The sequence below is a fragment of the Ovis aries genome, chromosome 4, assembly GCF_016772045.2.
Source record: "Ovis aries strain OAR_USU_Benz2616 breed Rambouillet chromosome 4, ARS-UI_Ramb_v3.0, whole genome shotgun sequence".
Lineage (NCBI taxonomy): Eukaryota > Metazoa > Chordata > Mammalia > Artiodactyla > Bovidae > Ovis > Ovis aries.
Window position 1 is genome coordinate 16,643,116 of NC_056057.1, and position 22,336 is coordinate 16,665,451.

General features: G+C 38.7%; 1 protein-coding gene across 4 annotated transcripts in view; it reads left to right on the forward strand.

Annotated features, from left to right (window-relative positions):
- Positions 1-22,336, forward strand: part of UMAD1 (UBAP1-MVB12-associated (UMA) domain containing 1) — a 264,759-nt gene that overhangs the window by 190,641 nt on the left and 51,782 nt on the right. For 2 of the 4 annotated variants that reach the window (XM_060414523.1, XM_060414524.1), the window contains exon 2: positions 7,455-15,935. The exons of the other annotated variants lie outside the window; for them this stretch is intronic. In XM_060414523.1, the coding sequence (XP_060270506.1) occupies positions 13,986-15,443 (1,458 nt within the window). In that variant the 5' untranslated portion in view covers positions 7,455-13,985 and the 3' untranslated portion in view covers positions 15,444-15,935. Of the gene's footprint in view, positions 1-7,454; positions 15,936-22,336 lie in introns of those variants that run through there. 4 annotated transcript variants of the gene reach the window in all.

Genomic DNA, 22,336 nt, shown 5'->3' on the forward strand with positions numbered 1-22,336 from the left:
ATTAATGAAATGTTCACTCTTTTTTTTAATGTTTTTATATTTTGCTTTATGTCTTTTGACAAAGCTATAGGCCTTCAGATTCTGTAGGGATGAATTTTCTTGTTCCTTTTTTTTTTAGATAGTCATTAAAATGAATGAAAATATCCTTGAAGTTTGTAAATTCCATATGATGTAGACTTTGGTTACCACTCTTTAAAAAGGGGTATAAGATTATCTTATTAAAGACTGAATTCTGTGTAGAAAAAAATTAAGACTGGGTACTACAGAAAAAAGGAAACTTGAGTGATTCTCAGGAATAGCAAATATTCATCCCCTGGTTATCACAATTTTGGTTTTAAGATTTTTTTAAGTATAACATGATACATGTTAATAAGTTCATAAATTTACATTATGGGGGTTATAATGATGATTATAAAACTATTCTCACAAGATATTCATAATCCAAATACAGGTACAATGGGAATTGGTATTGAAGGCAGTTTAAATTGGCACAACCATTTTTGAAAACATTTTGGCAATAAGTGTCAAGAACCATAAAGACATTAACATACTTTGACAGTAATTCCACTTTTAGGATTCTAAGAAAATACTCTTAAATCCACAAGAGGTTGTATGTGCACAAAGATGGCAGTCCACTTAATGGAATATTTTTTAGTTTTCAATAAAATATAAAGACTCTTGGTTTCATAATCAATTAGAAAATTGAGGTACAAAATTATATTCAAAATGGTGCAGAAAAAGATGATGTAATACATAAAAACATTAAGAGTAATTGCCTTGGGAATGTTAGATAAATGGATGAAAGCATACTCTCCAGTGCTCACATTTTCCTGTTTGTCTGTGAATGTATCTTAATTTTAAATGATAGTAAGTTTGATGGTGAGGATTTTGCCTAACAGAAGAACCTTTTTGGATGGCAGCTGAGGCTACGGAGCAGTCTACTGATGATGACCTTTGGGAGATATGTAGGCACTTTGCTACCTTGGCCTATTTACGAAGTCTTAGTTAGTTGATCACATCTGATCACAGTTTGTCAAAACACCTGTCCTCTCACCTAGGGGTCTTTCCAGCAGGGAGAAGAGTGAGTGACTGAAAGGTTATTTTTCACCTATCATTGGTAATCACAGGGCCCAGACTTTTCTCGCTGATCTACTTGACTGTCTAATTTGCTGTATCGGTTATAAAGTCATATTCCCCCTCTTAGAGATTGTGGGTTACTTGTCTGAACATGTATTTACCTACAGATCTTGTTTTTTCCTCTTATCTATGACTCTGAGACTCTTAGTTTGAAGATACTAATTTCTCCCTTTATAACAGTTTCTGGGAATACAACTTTATCCAGGATGAGTGAGAGGATCTTTGTGTTTTGTTTTCCTCATATAGACCTATTTCACATTTTTTATTTACTGGGAAATGAAGCACAGTTGGATTACTGCAGTGCTTATGTCATTTAAATGGTAAATTTAATTCTTTGATGTGTTTATCCTCCTATGCAAGTTACCTTTTGGGAAAAGATTTTCTAGCGCGCATCTCTCCAATCTTTGTTTTCACTTGAATTAGTGGGCCATATAATACAGTAGAAAGTACATTTTTTACTGGATTCCTCTGCTCACCAAGTGTTTGATCTTGGACAAGTTGCTAAGCTTCTCTTCAACTTCAATTCTTAGTCAATGAAGTCGAGGGATTAGATGCAGTGTCTGAGATCTTTTCCTCCCCAGAAGTCCTGGCTCTTTACCTCTTTGGAAAGTGAACTGGAATTTTGCCACCAAATGCCAACCTTTATACTGCTTCTTTGATTGGAGGGTGGAGGAAAGGGGGGTGGGGAGAAACCTGCTGCATAATGAAGATTTTAGGTATTGATTAATCAGGCTTTTGTGCTGGTTAGGAAGGAATTATCCAAAAGTCCTTGCAGGTAAATTGTCAGACTGCTAAAACCATTTCCAAGATCCTTGCTCTTGCTTGCAGAGTATGTTTGGGAAAATGATAAATTTGGCCACTGGTAAAGAACAATTAAAATACCTCATGATTATGTCTTTAAAACTATAAACTTTGTACTTTCATGTTTGCCAGATTAGCATGGGTTGTTGATTGCTCGAAACACTGGCAAGATGAATTAGCTTGAGGCGTGCTCCTCGGAGTTTGTGAAGATCTTTTCCATCACTTCAGACTTGTTTTTGTTACCACTACGTCTCAGTCCTAGTTTCAGTTTTGCTGGAAAAAATTGGAATGGAGAGGTCATAATTCTGGTACTTTCTGGCTTCCGTTGGGTTAACAAGCACTGAAACATTATGTTCATTCATCCTGGCCAGAAAAGGCCAAACTATGTGAGGTGCATGAGCGGTGCCCCGCTTCCATCCAGAATGCACATATGGTGTGGGTAAGCCGGCAATGGGAGTTTTACGCAGCGTCTCAGCTCATGTACACAGTCTGTTGCTCAGCACCAGTTACTCCTTGCCAGAAACCTGCTAACCTGCTGCTTTTGTAGCTCCACTTGATGAAGCTAAGGTAAGCTTAAAGTGACCACAGTGCTATTTGTTCAACTTGAGCAGTCTTAGTTTGTTAAACGTTATGTAACTGTAACCACCTGCCTCCTCTGTTGATTCTTCACAATTGATTGCAATTAGAATCAAAGAACCGGAACCTGTAATTGCATTGCACAGAGCTACATCAGATCCAATATGTGTCTGTATTGAGTATGTTTCGAAGGAGGAACTGAAATGTGGAAATGCTGGCTTTCTGCTGAGAAAACCAGATTTGCTATCTCCAGTTTAGGAATTATTTTCAAAACCACAGAGGCTATTCTGTGTATCTGTCTGTCGGTAGTCATTTGGTTGTCATTTTTCCAGTTTTCACTTTTGTAGTTTTAAAAAACCACAGAATCAGCAGGGTGGGAGGTCCATGTTGGGAGAACAACTGTTCCCTATTTCCCAGAGCCATCTTTTTTTCTAATCCCCTGTTTTTTTAATTAGTAACAAATGGTCCTTATTTTTTCCTCCTCTGGCTCCAGTTACAATTGTACCTGGTCACTCTATAGGGAGTTCAGATTAAAGCACAGCCCTATTTATGTTGTCTGCACACACAACTAGAGATTCTTTTTCAGAAGGATAAATTTCACCTGACTCTTTATGCAGTGGAAAAACTGGCCTGCAGGTATGTACTTGGCCTAATTGGCATTTTCTGAATATTCCACTTTGTACCTTACTGAGGATTCTTGTGAATATGCTTATGAGAGTGCACCAACATGAATACATAGGGGGAAAAAATCACACCTTAACTAAGCTCAGCTAAGTTTACATAGATTTTATGTTTTTTTCCCAGACCTAACAGGCCCCATTTCTTACTGTATATCAGGTTTTTTAAAAAATGAACTCCTGTGTTCATCTTGTCTTGTTAAATAATTGGTATTAATTTCTACCCATTCAAGGACTGTTTAATATCCACTTTTGGAATGTCATATTGTTAGGTATATGCCTTTCACACGTTACCTTTTAAATTAGTTAAGAAATCATTATGGGTTTGAATTCCTAAATTTTCTCTAATGCTAGTTATGTAATAGAAAGTGTGTGGACTAGAGCCTCCTAATATAAAAGCAAAAGGCCATAATTTTTTTTTAAGGAAATGCAACCCAACTTTTCTCTGCCTTTTTATGCCTTTTTGTCCTTGGAGAAGGAGAAAAGATTGGCATATAAGTACTGTACCTAAGAGCCCAATGCCAGTGGACTGAGTACAATTTACATAATAATAAAATGCCCCTGAAAACTTTCTCAGAACTTCTGAACTGAAAAGAATCAGTAAACTGTTGCATAATCCTACTTCTTAAGTTGGTTTCGGTTGGAGAATAATTTGAAGAACATGCTGTCTCTTTGTTCACGTAGATATTCCGGGATTTATTGCTAGATCAAGCTGGCCCATTGGAGAGCTGTATATTCCTATCTCATTGCCTCGGTGCAGCACAGATTGCCTTCCCTGAGCTGTTTTTCAGCTTGATTGAATAACTCTGTGAGAAACTGTTGTGCGGAATACACTGTGACATTTATTATGGAGGAATTACTGAGACATTGTCTGCCCTCTTCTGTAGTTGCCCCTGTGTGAAGTCCCACTTAGGTCTTCTGGCTTCTTGCTGCTTTTATGCTAACAGAAAATATTTTGTTTCTCCTGAGGTAGTAATACTCTTTCTCATGGCCACTGTGAATTTGGTACCTAGTCACTTTTTTTCCATCGTGTTTTGGCAGGAGGTAGCTCAGACCTAAATTTGTAGCTCAGTTTTAGTAAATATTTAGAACTGTGTAGAATATACATTGGCTTTCTTTATTTTCTTCTTATCTGATGCTCCTATATTTTTCCTGGTTATGATTTTTAAATTTATTGTGAATCTTCTATTGGCTGCTTCAAATTCATTGTAAAGAGGAAAGAGTTAACATATACATTTATCTGTATATTTATGTATTACTTATATAAACAAGTATATATTTAAATTGTTTTTTAATAGGTTATAAGAGATACAAGTTACAAGATATCTATATGTGTGTGTATATATATATATATACACACAGATATATGTGACCCCATAGACTGTAGCCCGCCAGCCTCCTCTCTCCATGCAATTCTCCAGGCAGGAATACTGGAGAGGGTTGCCATTCCCTTCTCCAGGGAATCTTCCAGACCCAGGGATCGAACCTGGGTCTCTCATATTGCAGGCAGATTCTTTACCGTCTGCGACACCAGGGAAGCGCAAGATACATACACAATTCCCAATGTTAATTCTCTCACTCTTCTTTTAAAAAATTACATGTGCCAAAAGCATGAGCTGTTTTACCTGTGAGAATGTGTGTGATGCTGGGCACCTTGCTTTCCCTCTGCCATGCCTCAGGCTCATATGCCGGTTTCCAGTTTAACATGGTTTCTTCAGGTCCTTGTTCACTGGAGACGCTCAGCTCTGTCCAGCTGCAGTCAGGCCATGTGCCTTGGGCACACGCTACCCTCAGCCTTGCATGTTTCCCGCTCCGAGGTCCCCTACTTCACACACTGCTTTTCCATGCTCTAGATATGCTTTAGGTGGTTTCCCTGTTGAATTTGAGGTGTCAGTAGGAGGACCCAGAGAGACACTGTCTTGGGAGTCACGGTTCACAGAAGCCCTGCAGTGGCATCAGTAGCTGCCAGGGTGTGAGCTTCATCCTCAGACAGACGTGGAGCTCCAGTCTTGGCTCTCCGTGCATCACTGTGGTACCTCTGATGAAGTACTTAGGCTTTCAGAACTTCAAGCGCCTTTGCCATAACATGATGATACTATTTACTTTGCAGTGTGTCTGTATACACAGTATCTGACATACCAGATACTCAAATAAGAGTTTCTTTTTAAATTGGAAGGAAATCATGGTGGATGATTCCCACTCATACCCAAGTAGGATTGAAGGGATTGAATCAGTTAGGAATTGGGCTCAGAAAAGAGTCACAGAGACATGGAAGGTAGTGGCTTAAATTTAGGACTTTATTTTTCCCATGTGATGAGAAGACTGGTGGAAGGTGGTGGGAGCATTGTTTCAGGAGCTCAAGTATGGCCAGGCTGATGCTTTATGAGTCTTGATCTTTTCCTCATAGTTGCAACATAGCTACTGCAACTCCAGCCATCATACCTCACTTCCAGGAAGTTGGAAAAAGGAAGATAGCTGAGGGAGAATAAAAATACCTATGTCCAGAAACTTTCCAAATGTCTCTAACAGAGTTTTACTGGCTCTGTTGTGTCACACACTAGGCTATCCCTGGTGGCAGGGGATCCTGGGAGATGTGTTTTGTGTAGTACCCTCAGCAAAATCAAGGTCCAGTAATCAGGAAGAAAGGGAAGATGAATACTGGATAGGCTGCAAGCAGTCTTTGATACAGATACCATCCTGCTTCGATTTTAGAAGCTTCATTTTTCCAACAACAGACGTGGAGAAGTAGAGGGAAATACCCATTGGTGATAACAGGATCTGTTTGGAGGTAGAAAGCCTTTGAGTAGTCAAAGGGGGGTGGAAAAATAAGGATTTACTTATTATTTTTTGAACCTATAGTAAGTTAGGCATGGTACTGGTAGGAAGTTTACATATATCACCTCATTAACTTTAACCAGTGAGATAGGCTGTGCTATCTAGATTTTATAAATCAAGCAACCAAGGGTCAAGAACATCAATTTCCCAAAGTCCTATCACCCATAACAGTAATGGAGCTGGAATTCAGGCTTGCACCTGAGTGACCACAAAACCTTTGCTTTGCACTGTACTGCTCTCCCGCATAACTCGGGAGAAACCTGTCATTGCACATTGCTCTTATTTTCTGTAGTGCGTTATACTCCTGGGGCCCATAATAACTATATGTTGACCTAATCATTTGTGAACAGAATTAAAATGAGCACCATAAAAAGGATCTCTGCTGTGGCTGCTGAAGGTTGCCCAGACCAGGCGGGGAGGAACAGGCGGTGGTGCTTCCCTCTCAGAGGGGCTGGCGGCCATCTCTGGATTTCTGCCTCTGGAGTCAGGAGCACATTCTTCAGGAGGTAGAGCAGCAGTGACCAATATCAAGAGATCAGAATCCAAAAAGCTGACAGAAGGCTTGGCTTGAAGACAGATATCTTCTCAAGTCAGAAGCCAGGGCATCATCTTTGCTTTCTTCCCTCTTACCCACGCTCAACCCAGCTGATCACCACGTCGCTGTGTTTTTGCCTCACTTATCTGTCCTGTCCTCTCTCTCCCCGCTCCACCTCCAGCGGTCCCATGAACAGTCCACTCACATGGGCTATTGCAGAGTTTCTGAAAGAGCCTTCTGCGCCCTAGTCTTACTTTCATTCAGCCCATTCGCCACAGATCTGAGCATGTACTTGCCTTATTTGATCACATCTGGGCCTCTTCGCTTCTTGCAGGATAAAATCGAGTAACTTTTGTCTGGCATGTGTGTCTCTTCATGATCTGGCCCTGCCATGTGTATAAACCTCCGGGTCTGTCCTGTGTCACTACACAGAGTTTCTGACCATGCTGTGAACATCTTCCTTTCTCCTGGAGTTTATATGTGCAATTCTCTTTTTTCCTGGAGTGCTTTTTTTTTTCCATTAAAAGAAAATCATTTCAACTTTTTATTTTGAGTATAGCTGATTAACAATGCTGTGATAGTTTTGGGTGGACAGCAGCGGGACTCTGGAATGCTTTCTTTATCCCTTCCCGCTTTTGAACAGTTAGAGTGTTGCCGTTCACCCTTCAAACTCCTGCTCAAATATTTGGCCTCTTGGGTGCCATCTTTGTCTCTCTTGCTTGTTGTTGCTGTTGTTCAGTCACCAACTGGTGTCTGATTCTTCGCAACCCCATAGACTGCAGCATGCCAAGCCTCCCTGTCCCTCACCGTCTCCCAGAGTTTGCCCAAGTTCACATCCATTACACTGGTGGCGCATCCAGCCATCTCATCCTCTGTCACCCTCTTCTTCTTAGGCAGCATAAAGACCCCTCTTCTGCTCGCTCAGCGCCGTTCCGTGCCAGTGTCTGGCTCCCTGTGTCATGACGGGAAGCATCTTGACTGGGGGGTCCTGGCTGCTTCCGCACTGTGTTCTCTCTGCCTGGCATCGTGCACAGCAGGTGTCAGGCACTCAGTAAGTATATAATGTTAGTTTTTTGGTTTTTTTTTTTGTTTGTTTTATTTTTTATTTTTTTTATTTTTTTATTTTTTAAATGAGTGCTTGGATTAGACCAAAGGCAGAATGACTTGTTCACCTTATTACCTAAGGACTGGAACAGCCTAACTTTGGACAAAGTCCTTATTTTTTTAGTGCAGGATTAACAGGAGTAGATGTGTAAAAGTATTCCATCTCTCCAAGTGGTATTATTTACATCAGGTTCTGCCATAGTTTCTGTTAGCTTTTCAGGTTGTCTTAATCCCATTAGGCCAGCTCAGCAGTGCTTCTGATTCCCAGATCCTGAAGAGGATCTCAGTTCTGTTATGTTTTATGTCTTTCCCCAAAACTCAATTGTGTTTCGGATGTTTCTCCTTTGTATTGGCTGTTTCAGCATCCATTCCTGACTGAAGATACATTTTAAATGGTAATTTTAAAATGATTAAAAAAACATTTTTAAATACTGACTCCTAAGTGGTTTTTGGTATGTTTGTTGCCTTCTTTAGCCATTTAAAATAGTACAGGACCTTCTTGCACAAGAATTAAGAAGTTAGCAAAATGAGTAAGTGATAGGCATCTGGAATTTTTCTCCAAACCATAGGTATTATTGCTACTCCTTAAAATTGTAATTCCTAGTTTGTAATATTATATAGCAAATACTGTTAACATTAAAAAAATTCCTTACATTGTGCTGTATCTGACAAGTTGCAAATAGTAACTGAAAGAATCTGAGATTGTTAAAAGCTGCATCTTCTCTTATTTATTATTATTGTTGTTGTTGTTCAGTCCACTCAGTCCTGTCCAACTCTTTGCAACTCCATGGACTGCAGCGCACCAGACTTCCCTGTCCTTCACTGTATCGCAGGGTTTGCTCAAACTCATGTCCATTGAGTCGGTGATGCCATCCAACCATCTCATCTTCTGTCGTCCCCTTCTCCTCCTGCCCTCAATCTTCCCCAGCATCAGGGTCTTTTCCAGTGAGTCAGCTTTTTGCATCAGGTGGCCAAAGTATTGGAGTTTCAGCTTCAGCATCAGTCCTTCCAATGCATATTCAGGGTTGATTTCCTTTAGGATTGACTGGTTTGATTTCCTTGCAGTCCAACGGACTCTCAGGAGTCTTTTCCAGCACCACAGTTTGAAAGCATTAATTCTGTGGCACTCGGTCTTCTTTATGGTCCAGCTTTCATATCCATATGTGGGACTACTGGAAAAACCATAGCTTTGACTAGACAGACCTTTGTCAGCAAAGTAATGTCTGCTTTTTAATGTGCTGTCTATTTTTGTCATAGCTTTTCTTCCTAGGAGCAAGTGTCTATTAATTACATGGCTGAAGTCACCATTCTCAGTGATTTTGAAGCCCCAAAGAAGAAAACCTGTCACTGTTTGCACTTCTTCCCCATCTGTTTGCCATGAAGTGATGGGATCAGATGCCATGACCTTAGTTTTTTGAATGATGAATTTTAAACCAGCTTTTCACTCTTCTCTTTAACCCTCATCAAGAAGCTCTAGTTCCTCTTCGCCTTAGAGTAGTATCATCTGCATATCTGAGGTTGTTATTTCTTCAGGCAGTCTTGATTCCAGCTTGTGAGTCATCCAGCCCGGCATTTCACATGATGTATATGAGTTAAATAAGCAGGCTGACAATATACAGCCTTGACATACTCCCTTCCAGTTTTGAACCCAGTCCATTGTTCTCTAATGCCTAAAAACAATACTTACAAATAATAAGTGTCAAATATTTGTGGAAGGAAGGAAAGAAGCCGTGGCAATAGCATCTCAGTTAACCAGTGCCTGGGAAGCCTGCACTACGGTGAATGTCCAAGTCCAAAGTCAGTGAAAGAGAATTTCCACATTTGTACACCAGACCAATGAAGACCTTCCGAAATCACACTTGTGAAAAGGGCCATTGAATCAAACAGAAGCAGGTGCACCGTTGGTAACTGGATAAATCTCCAAGAGTGTTACTTATTGCTTTCAACTTCTGCCTCATGCCTGTTGACACTGAGAACCAAAATCAGATTCTGTGCCTTCAACTTCAATAGTTGTAGTTTTGCTCTGAAAGAAAAATGGACTCAGTTTCTGGTATAACACTCTTTAGTCCTCAAAAGATCCTGTGAGTAACTTTTCATTTTTATCATTGTCTAACTAAAACCTGGTTATCCTGGTTAATAGATAATTCCCTAGTTTCTTATCCAAGTTCATTTTGAACTATTTATTTGTTTAAATATTTCTTAAACATTTATTTGGAGCAAGACATTGTTAAACATTGTTCTCCATGTCTAAAAATGTTGGCGGTATTATTTTGTGGAAGATTTGTGGTTAAAAAAAACTTGTGTTACACACCTAAAAGCTCATCATTGCAAGATCATGCAAGATGGTTGGCCATAGTTGAACTCCAGGATTAGAAGCTATAATTCTGTCTCTCAGAGACAGTCTTCCCTCTAGCAAATTTCAGGGCATCACAAAGCTAACTATCAAGTAACCAAATGAATCACTTAGCCATGCCATTTATGGCTTTTCTTAATCAAGTAAGTATTAAGGAGTTTTATTAATAAAGAAGGAGCTACAGGAAAATGTGAAATCTGAAGAAGATATGAGAAATATAGGCTAAATTATGGATGAACTATGGATAAGAGCAACGTATGAGAATGCTTAGTTTTTCTGACATATCTTACCTAATCTCATTATAAGTGACTAAGAGGAATATTTTATTTCTATTTCCAGAACATTTGGATTTGGTTATAAAATGTATAATTCCAGTAACTTTCTGGTTTCTAATACATTGCCTATAACTATTAGTCAAGTCAAAACCCAGTCTTAAAATTTCCTAACAGTAAATGTGAAAGAAGACAGAATTCAGCAACACATCAAAAAGCTCAGACACCATGATCAAGTTGGGTTTATTACAGGGATACAAGGATTCTTCAGTATACGGAAACCAATCAATGTGATACACATTAACAAATTGAAAGAAAAAAACCATATGATCATCTCAATAGATGCAGAAAAAGCCTTTGACAAAATTCAGCACCTATTTATGATTAAAACTCTTCAAAAAATGGGCATAGAAGGAAACCTACCTCAACATAGCAAAGGCTGTATATAACAAGCCTACAGCAAACATTTTTCTCAATGGTGAAAAACTGAAAGCATTCCCCCTAAGATCAGGAAAAAGAGAAAGGTGTCCACTTTTGCTACTATTATTAAACATCGTTCTGGAAGTGCTAGCTACAGCAGTCAGAGAAGAAAAAGAAAGAAAAGGAATCCAGATTGGAAATGAAGTAAAGCTCTCACTGTTTGCAGATGACATGATACTGTACATAGAAAACCCTAAAGATAGTATTAGAAAGTTACTAGAGCTAATCAGGGCTTCCCTTGGGGCTCAGCTAGTAAAGAATCTGCCTGCAATGCTGGAGACCTGTGTTTGGTCCCTGGGTTGGGAAGATCCTCTGAAGAAGGAAATGGCAACCCACTCCAGTATTCTGGCCTAGAGAATTCCATGGACTGTCCATGGGGTCACAAAGAGTTGGACACGACTAAGTGACTTTCAGTTCAGTTCAGAGCTAATCAGCGAATTTAACAAAGTTGTAGGATACAAAATCAATACAGAGAAATCACTTGCTTTTCTATATACTAACAATGAAAAATAAGGAGAAATTAAAGAATCGATCCCATTCACCATTGCAACAAAAAGAATTAAATATATAGGAATATACTTGCCTAAGGAGACAAAAGAACTGTACACAGAAAATTATAAGACACTAATGAAAGAAATCAAAGATGACATAAACAGATGGAGAGATATTCCACGTTCCTGGGTAGGAGGAATCAATACTGTGAAAATGACTATACTATCAAACGCCATCTACAGATTCAATGTGATCCCTATCAAATTACCAATGACATTTTTCACAGAACTAGAACAAAAAAATGTCACAATTCATATGGAAACACAAAAGACCCTGAATAGCCAAAACAGTCTTGAGAAAGAAGAATGGAGCTGGAGGAATCAAGCTTCCTGACTTCAGGTTATACCACAAAGCTATAGTCATCAAGACAGTATGGTACTGGCACAAAAACAGAAATATAGACCAATGGAACAAGATAGAAAGCCCAGAAATAAACCCATGCACCTTATTTTTGACAAAGAAGGCAAGAATATACCATGGGGCATAGACAGCCTCTTCAATAAATGGTGCTGGGAAAACTGGACAGATTTATGTAAAGGAATGAAATTAGAATACTTCCTACCACCATACACAAAGATAAACTCAAAATGGATTAAAGACCTACATGTAAGACCAGAAACTATAAAATTCTTAGAGGAAAACATAGGCAGAACACTTGATGACATCAATCCAAGTAAGATCCCCTATGACCCACCTCCTAGAGTAACAGAAATAAAAACAAAAGTAAAGAAGTGTACCTGATTAAATGAGAATGTTGCGTTCTGTTTTTTTTTTTTAATTTTGTAATAAAATTATATATATTAAAAAAAATACATTAGATCAGTTAGACCTAATTGATATCTATAGGACATTTCACCCCAAAACAATGAATTTCACCTTTTTTTCAAGTGCTCATGGAACCTTCTCCAGGATAGATCACATCCTGGGCCATAAATATAAACTTGATAAATTCAAAAAAATCGAAATCATTCCAAGCATCTTTTCTGACCATAATGCATTAAGATTAGATCTCAATTACAGGAGAAAAACTATTAAAAATTCCAACATATGGAGGTTGAACAACACACTTCTGAATAACCAACAAATCACAGAAGAAATCAAAAAAGAAATCAAAATATGCATAGAAACTAATGAAAATGAAAACACAACAACCCAAAACCTGTGGGACACTATAAAAGCAGTGCTAAGAGGAAAGTTCATAGCAATACAGGCATACCTCAAGAAACAAGAAAAAAGTCAAATAAATAACCTAACTCTGCAACTAAAGCAACTAGAAAAGGAAGAGTTGGAGAACCCCAGAGTTAGTAGAAGGAAAGAAATCTTAAAAATTAGGGCAGAAATAAATGCAAAAGAAACAAAAGAGACCATAGCAAAAATCAACAAAGCCAAAAGCTGGTTCTTTGAAAGGATAAATAAAATTGACAAACCATTAGCCAGACTCATCAAGAAGCAAAGAGAGAAAAATCAAATCAATAAAATTAGAAATGAAAATGGAGAGATCACAACAGACAACACAGAAATACAAAGGATCATAAGAGACTACTATCAGCAGTTGTATGCCAATAAAATGGACAACGTGGAAGAAATGGACAAATTCTTAGAAAAGTACAATTTTCCAAAACTGAACCAGGAAGAAATAGAAAATCTTAACAGACCCATCACAAGCACGGAAATTGAAACGGTAATCAGAAATCTTCCAGCAAACAAAAGCCCAGGTCCAGACGGCTTCACAGCTGAATTCTACCAAAAATTTCGAGAAGAGCTAACACCTATCCTCCTCAAACTCTTCCAGAAAATTGCAGAGGAAGGTAAACTTCCAAACTCATTCTATGAGGCCACCATCACCCTAATGCCAAAACCTGACAAAGATGTCACAAAAAAAGAAAACTCAGGCCAATATCACTGATGAACATAGATGCAAAAATCCTCAACAAAATTCTAGCAATCAGAATCCAACAACACATTAAAAAGATCATACACCATGACCAAGTGGGCTTTATCCCAGGGATGCAAGGATTCTTCAATATCCGCAAATCAATCAATGTAATTCACCACATTAACAAATTGAAAAATAAAAACCATACGATTATCTCAATAGATGCAGAGAAGGCCTTTGACAAAATTCAACATCCACTTATGATAAAAACTCTCCAGAAAGCAGGAATAGAAGGAACATACCTCAACATAATAAAAGCTATCTATGACAAACCCACAGCAAACATTATCCTCAATGGTGAAAAATTGAAAGCATTTCCCCTAAAGTCAGGAACAAGACAAGGGTGTCCACTTTCACCGCTACTATTCAACATAGTTCTGGAAGTTTTGGCCATAGCAATCAGAACAGAAAAAGAAATAAAAGGAATCCAAATTGGAAAAGAAGAAGTAAAACTCTCACTCTTTGCAGATGACATGATCCTCTACATGGAAAACCCTAAAGACTCCACCAGAAAATTACTAGAGCTAATCAATGAATATAGTAAAGTTGCAGGATATAAAATCAACACACAGAAATCCCTTGCATTCCTATACACGAATAATGAGAAAGTAGAAAAGAAATTAAGGAAACAATTCCATTCACCATTGCAACGAAAAGAATAAAATACTTAGGAATATATCTACCTAAAGAAACTAAAGACCTATATATAGAAAACTATAAAACACTGATGAAAGAAATCAAAGAGGACACTAATAGATGGAGAAATATACCATGTTCATGGATCGGAAGAATCAATATAGTGAAAATGAGTATACTACCCAAAGCAATTTACAAATTCAATGCAATCCCTGTCAAGCTACCAGCCATATTTTTCACAGAACTAGAACAAATAATTTCAAGATTTGTATGGAAATACAAAAAACCTCGAATAGCCAAAGCAATCTTGAGAAAGAAGAATGGAACTGGAGGAATCAACTTGCCTGACTTCAGGCTCTACTACAAAGCCACAGTCATCAAGACAGTATGGTACTGGCACAAAGACAGACATATAGATCAATGGAACAAAATAGAAAGCCCAGAGATAAATCCACACACATATGGACACCTTATCTTTGACAAAGGAGGCAAGAATATACAATGGATTAAAGACAATCTCTTTAACAAGTGGTGCTGGGAAAACTGGTCAACCACTTGTAAAAGAATGAAACTAGACCACTTTCTAACACCCCACACAAAAATAAACTCAAAATGGATTAAAGATCTAAATGTAAGATCAGAAACTATAAAACTCCTAGAGGAGAACATAGGCAAAACACTCTCAGACATAAATCACAGCAGGATCCTCTATGATCCACCTCCCAGAATGCTGGAAATAAAAGCAAAAATAAACAAATGGGATCTAATTAAAATTAAAAGCTTCTGCACAACAAAGGAAAATATAAGCAAGGTGAAAAGACAGCCTTCTGAATGGGAGAAAATAATAGCAAATGAAGCAACTGACAAACAACTAATCTCCAAAATATACAAGCAACTCATGCAGCTCAATTCCAGAAAAATAAACGACCCAATCAAAAAATGGGCCAAAGAACTAAATAGACATTTCTCCAAAGAAGACGTACGGATGGCTAACAAACACATGAAAAGATGCTCAACATCACTCATTATTAGAGAAATGCAAATCAAAACCACAATGAGGTACCACTTCACACCAGTCAGAATGGCTGCGATCCAAAAATCTGCAAGCAATAAATGCTGGAGAGGGTGTGGAAAAAAGGGAACCCTCCTACACTGTTGGTGGGAATGCAAACTAGTACAGTCACTATGGAGAACAGTGTGGAGATTCCTTAAAAAATTGCAAATAGAACTACCTTATGACCCAGCAATCCCACTGCTGGGCATACACACCGAGGAAACCAGAATTGAAAGAGACACATGTACCCCAATGTTCATCGCAGCACTGTTTATAACAGCCAGGACATGGAAACAACCTAGATGTCCATCAGCAGATGAATGGATAAGAAAGCTTTGGTACATATACACAATGGAGTATTACTCAGCCGTTAAAAAGAATTCATTTGAATCAGTTCTGATGAGATGGATAAAACTGGAGCCAATTATACAGAGTGAAGTAAGCCAGAAAGAAAAACACCAATACAGTATACTAACACATATATATGGAATTTAGGAAGATGGCAATGACGACCCTGTATGCAAGACAGGAAAAAAGACACAGATGTGTATAACGGACTTTTGGACTCAGAGGGAGAGGGAGAGGGTGGGATGATTTGGGAGAATGGGAATTCTAACATGTATACTATCATGTAAGCATTGAATCACCAGTCCATGTCTGACGTAGGGTACAGCATGCTTGGGGCTGGTGCATGGGGATGACCCAGAGAGATGTTGTGGGGAGGGAGGTGGGAGGGGGGGTTCATGTTTGGGAACGCATGTAAGAATTAAAGATTTTAAAATTAAAAAAAAAAAAAGAATACAAAAAAAAAAAAAAAGAAGTGTACCTGATTAAACTTAAAAGCTTTTGCACAGCAAAGGAAACTATAAGTATGGTGATAAGACAACCCTCAGAATGGGAGAAAATAATAGCAAGTGAAACAACTGACAAAGGATTAATTTCCAAAATATACAAGCAGCTCATAAAATTCAATACCAGAAAAACAAACAACCCAATCAAGAAGTGGAAAAAGACCTAAACAGACATTTCTCCAAAGAAGACATACACATGGCTAACAAACACATGAAAAGATGCTCAACATAGCTCATTAGTAGAGAAATGCAAATCAAAAACACAATGAGATATCACCTCACACCAGTCAGAATGGCCCTCATCGAAAAGTCTACAAACAGTAAATGCTGGAGAGGGTATGGAAAAAAGGGAACACTTTTGCACTGTTAGTGGGAATGTAAATTGATGCAGCAACTATGGAGAACGGTATGTAGAGTCCTTAAAAACCTAGGAATAAAAGCACCATATGACCCAGCAATCCCACTCCTAAGCATATACCCTGAGGAAACCAAAATTGAAAAAGACACATGTATCCCATTGTTCATTGTAGCACTATTTACAATAGTTAGAACATGGAAACAACCTCAATGTCTATCAACAGATGAATGGATAAAGAAGTTGTGGTATAAATACACAATGAAATATTACTCAGCCATAAAAAGGAACACATTTGAGTCAGTTCTAATGAGGCGGATGAACCCTGAACCTATTGTACAGAGTGAAGTGAATCAGAAAGAGAAAGAGAAACACCATATTCTAACACATATATATGGAATCTGGTAAAATGGTATTGAATTTACTTGCAGAGCAGCAGTGGAGAAAGAGAGAATAGACTTACGGACATGGGAAGAGGGGAGGGGAGGTAAGAGGCATGGAAAGAGTAACGTGTGGAATAGATAGCCGACGGGCATTTGCTGTATGGCTCAGGAAACTCGGGGGCTCTGTATCAACCTAGAGGGTTGTATGGCTCAGGAAACTCAAACAGGAGCTATGGATCAAGCTAGAGGGAGATGGGAGGGAGTTTCAAAAGGGAGGGGTTATATGTATACCTATGGCTGATTCATGTTGAGGTTTGACAGAAAACAGCAAAATTCTGTAATTATCCTTCAATAAAACGTAAATCAGTTTAAAAAAGTGAAAGAAGAAAAGTATAAATTGACATTCATTGTTTAAAAAAGATATTAATTATTTTACATCTTGAATATTCATTTTTGAGGACTAAATACTGGTACCTTTCCGTCGCTTAATTTTCTGCTAACGATCAGCCCTGCCTCAGCTCTTGAAAATGGCTTGTTGAGTTTCAGTTTTGCGTGCAAGCCCTTAAGCGGGCCTTTGTAGTTTCACAAGAGCTGAAATGCTTGTTAGTCTGGAATTTAGTGTGTTTTAGTACTTATTTGTTTTCAGTTTTTCTTTTCTTGATTTTTTGGAACTCTTTTCATGAGGAAACTCCATGGTTCTTAACAATTAGTCATAAACCAGTTAGGAATTATATAATTTACCTTTTGGGAACACTATTCAAGTGGCAAATGTAAAGATGGCAAAATTTCGATTCATCTTTGGTGATGTGGCTGATCCTCAGAGAAAAACCAGACTTGTGAAATTTGTGGCAGGAATAGAAATGTGGCCAGAGAAAGCGAGTAGTTTAAGAAATACTTGTTTTTAATGAAAATTACGCATAGCCTCTTAGACTACAATCCCTGTTTCTAGTGGTATAGCTTTTTTGTGTTTTTGCTGTGTTCATTAACACAAAGGGTAAGTAAGCTCACTAGTGGCTAGAGATTTGCCTCACAGGAAAACATTAGGTAGTAATTAAGAACACGGCCTTTTCCCCCCCAAAGTTGTGAAACTTTAAGTGCACTGCCATACGTGGTCTCTACTTGCCACACGTAGCTGTTGAGCACTTGAAATGTGACTAGTAGTCTGAGATGTGCTATAAGTGTAAAATACATACTGGGTTTCAGAAACATGGTATGAAAGAAAGATTGTTAAATATTTCAGTGATATTTCCTGTGGATTTCATGTTGCCATGATAACATTCTGGATAGATTGCACTGGGGGGGGGGGGGGAAGTATTAAAAGGAACTTCGCCTGTTTCTTTTAACTTTCTTACTGTGGCTACTAGAAACGTTTAGAATACAAATGTGGTTTGCCTTATAGTTTTACTGGACAGTGCCAGTCTAATAGACTAAAAAAGGCTTAGTCTTATAGTAAATATTAATTATTAGTATGCTTAGTTCAGTTTTTAACCTCTTGAAGAGTCAGTGCTTTGGGAAGTCTGGGAAGCCCGATCATTTCTTGTGCTTTTTTCAAGGGCTGCACATAAGCCGCTGTTCTTTGCAGTTGCCAACCCTGATTCAGTTGACTGATAGCAATTGGTAGATAGTTCTAGAAGGAATAAGTGCTGCTTTGTGTCCAAATGAATGAACTGCACCTACTGTTTCTCTGCTTTACACCTTTTCCCCTGATGGCTTTTACATGGTTTTTCATAACAGACTGATATTTATAGTAACATGGATCTAAATTCATGCAGGTTTTCAAAGACCCAGCTCGTATATCACCTTATACCATAATTTACAATATGTCATAAATCATCACACCCCATCATCTTATTTACAGCCTTTGAATAATATTGTCACTTGTTATCATGTTATTATTGATCAGAAATATCGATAACAACAAATGAGTTTTTGTGATCACTCTTTTGTAAGAAACCAGTTGAAGCAGAACCTACATGTTGCAGGACTGGGAAGCAAACATTTATGAATAATCAGCCTTTTTCCTTTGTGCAAAAAAAAAATTGTAAAAAATCTGTATGCATTTTATTTTAAATTCTCTAATTTATGAACTGTTTGATACTAACCTGAAGGGTTTGGGAGCACTGAGATTAGTAGAGTGAGGTCACATTATGTTAGGCAGGAAGCGGCAGTTGGATAGATGTTGATAATAATAAAACCTGTAAAGGTCATTCTGTGAAAATAAATGTAATACTTAAATTACTCAGTCATTTACTTTCTCTCAAAAAGTAATAAGTTAATCTTGTTCCTCCAAAAACCCTCTGAGACTGGTAGTTTTCTTTTCAATTCCTTTCATCTGAGGCAATCTTTTGTATATCATGCAAAAGGCCATACAATTAGCATGAAATGAGAGAGTGCTTTTTAAATTTGATGAATAAGGGCTCTTTTTTCCTCCAGCTGTTCTGCATGCAAGGTGGTGGTCTGTATCTCACCAGCAGACAGACTATTTGGTATCTACTCTATAAGTAGCTCCCAGTTTTTATATCTGTGCCTTAATGAGGAAGGAGGTCTGGAAGTAATAAAAGTGAGCTTAGAGTGCATTGAAAAAAAAAAAAAAAGCCACAATGCCTTAGTGCAGTGCTCCAAGATTCCCAGTTTGGACATTTAGGGCTTCTCCACCTTGCCCTGGATTCCAAAGATGGCCCTGTCACTCTTTTCCTGGCAGTCAATTGAGGACATATTAGTAAGACCTCCCTGAACATGAAAAACTTTTTCGGGGGTGGATCTCTTTTCTGTCATTTATCATGAAAGTATGCTTTGTTAGCATACTTTTTTTTCCCCTCAATGTTATCTCTTTTGAAAAGTTTTTATGCCTCTGTATTCTTGTGGGTTTGCTTTTTAGAAATACTTGTCTTTGAAGTTGCAATATTTATGTCAGTGACTATTGCTTATTCTCTCTTTAAAAATGGTAACGTACTGTTTCATTAGTTAGAAGTCCTCCGCCTTTGCTGTTTTAAACAACCAAGATGAGATTTCCAATATTGTTGGTAAGGTGTTTGTAAGTTGTTGGCCATTCATGCTCACGTTTTTATATTGTTGTGTTTCAGAATTCCCTTACATGTAGCTATTCCTGTTACATAAAAGGAACCAGAATGCCACAAATAAGATGCATAAACCATAACTGAGCCATCTTTCTCCCCTTAGAGTACTACCATAACTAGAACTGCCAGATTTAGCAAATAACAATACTTAATGCTGAAATAAATTTGAATTGCAGATAACAGAATTTTCAGTATGTTTGTCCTTTGTATTTCCCTGGGGGCTCAGACGGTATAAAGACCCCACCTGCAGTGCAGGAGGCCCAGGTTTAGTCTCTGGGTCGGGAAGATCCTCTGGAAAAGGGAATGCGCTATGTAATATTTGTATCATACTTAGACTTTTAAAGAAATCACCTATATTTACTCTGGCAACCATAACCATAACTCAGCTCTCTTATTAACTCAGAGACCTTCTGATCTGGGTGAGGTCTGTCTGTGCTTGGTCCTTGTGCTGTTTGCTGGTCATCCTGCTCCCCCCGGACCTTAGCAATATCAGGATAAGCTGTGGCTCCTTGAGACGCAAAGTATTTCAAGTCTGTTTTCTCATTCATCCATATATTTGGGGGAAGACAGGAAGGGGTATGCTCTGTTCTCAGCTCGCCTCCTTTTAATTTTTAAAAAGAAGAAAATGGTCTCTTAAAAAGTGGTAATACAATTCTGAAAGCTAAGAGGACACCTAAAGCAGAATTTGATTCTCCTTCTAACCTGCCTCTATTTTTGGTTCATTTAGTGTGAAATCTCTAGCAGTATAATTGCAGCTAAAGAAAAAAAACTTGAAAAGAGTGAATTCAGAGAGAACATAATTTCCTTTGTGCTTTGTAAAGAGAGTGGGCAGGTGGATGAAAAGTGACTCTTCCAGGATGGACACTGCGATCCGGGTGAAAGGTGTTCCCTTCCTTCTCTTCCCCCATCCTCACCTTCCACACTGGAGAACCAGAGATGAACCCTTACCAGGCACAACCTCATCTCTTGTCATCTGCATAATTATGAAAGTTTCCTAGGTGATATTCCTCCCTCCAGCCTTGCTCTTTTCTAAGCTGACAACTAGCAGTGATTTTTGTGAGATATGAATCTTGCCGTACTGCTGGCTTAACTCCAGTGCCTAACATCATATAAAGTCCACACTGATGAGCTTGGGCTCTACCTTCTTCCACTTCGTCTGCCTCTGTCTCAGCACTTGATGCTAGCAGTAACAAACACTTGTGGTCCTCGAACGTACCATGCTAATTCATTCCAGCCTTGCATGCACTCTTCCTTCTGACTAGAATGTACAGCCCCTCTTATCTCCCTAGCAAAGCCCCATTCGTGCTTGAAAGCCCAGAACAGACATCATTTGCTTTGTGAGACTTTTCCTCACCAGCATCACTGTCCTTAAAGTAAATTCTCTCCTCCTACTTCGTCTCTTATGTACACTGATGTGTGCCAGTGTGTTGCAATGGTTTATTTACTTGTCTGTCTCCTGGAGAAGTTTGCAAGTTTTTTTGAAGATAACTCATCATCATCAGCATCTCCAAATCTCCAGTTTCTCGCACAGTGCCTAGAAAATAGCAGGTACCTGACGGGTGTTTGCGCGCCTGACTGGATCTGCTGCCTGCGTGGTCAAAGCTATGGGTAGAGCCGGTCCCATGGACTGGTCTGTGCTTTAGCTGCTCACTACCAGTTTTGTCCTTTCTTTCACATCAATTGGTGAAAAGAAGAGCGATTCTTAATTTTCAAATGAATAGCTAATCTACCAATGCTATTTACTAGCTATGGAATTTTCTTATAAATAAAGTACTCCCATAGAAAGGGGAGGTTATCAGCAGCCTTGTGTAGTAAACATGAGTTTGCCTTTGGGACCCTTTCCCATTAGGTCCTGTATCTCTCATTTCTTGTACCCCCCCACCCCCAATGCCTGTCCATGTCTTTGGGGGTGCAACTGCAATCAGAGGATGAGGATGGCTCCAGGGGCCAGGAGAGGGAAGAAGAGATTCTAAAGGTAGCCAGATGTTGCTCCTTTCTTGACTGGTCTCCCTATAGGAAAACTCACCTATCTTGTGTTCTGTCCCCTCAGGGCCTAGCAAATCATGAAAGTTAATTCATAAATTAATTCGCAATGAGATAGTCAGTTATATTGATAACCTAAAGAGTAATTCTTGTCCGACAATATTTTCATTTTAACAGATGCTTTCAACTCCTAACACCAAAGAATGAATAACACTGACATGATATACTTTATTGGAAGTCTGTACTTTATAGTACCAAGGAAAAGGTGTTTTTGAGAAAGCAGGAGACCTTTTAATCACCCCTCAGATAGTACAGGGACTTCCCTGGTGACTCAGTGGTAAAAGAGTCCACCTACAATGCAGGAGACATGGGTTCGATCCCTGGATTGGGAAGATCCCCTGGAGAAGGACATGCCATCCCACTCCAGTATTCTTGCCTGGAAAATCCCATGGATAGAGGAGAGGAGCCTGGCAGGCTACAAACTGTGGGGTCACAAGAGTTGGACACAGCTTAGCGACTAAACCACCCACCCACCACCAGATAGTATTACCTAGGCCTGTCTGTAATGATTCTACATATGCATGAATCAGGAACTGCATTTGATTGCCAGCAATGGAGACTCTGTGGCTTAAACAAATTAGGTGTATATTTTTCTTCGTCTGAGAACGTCCTAAATTAGGCCATTGAGAGCCAGTACAATGACTGCATGACACTGTCAGTATCCTAGACTCTCTCTCTT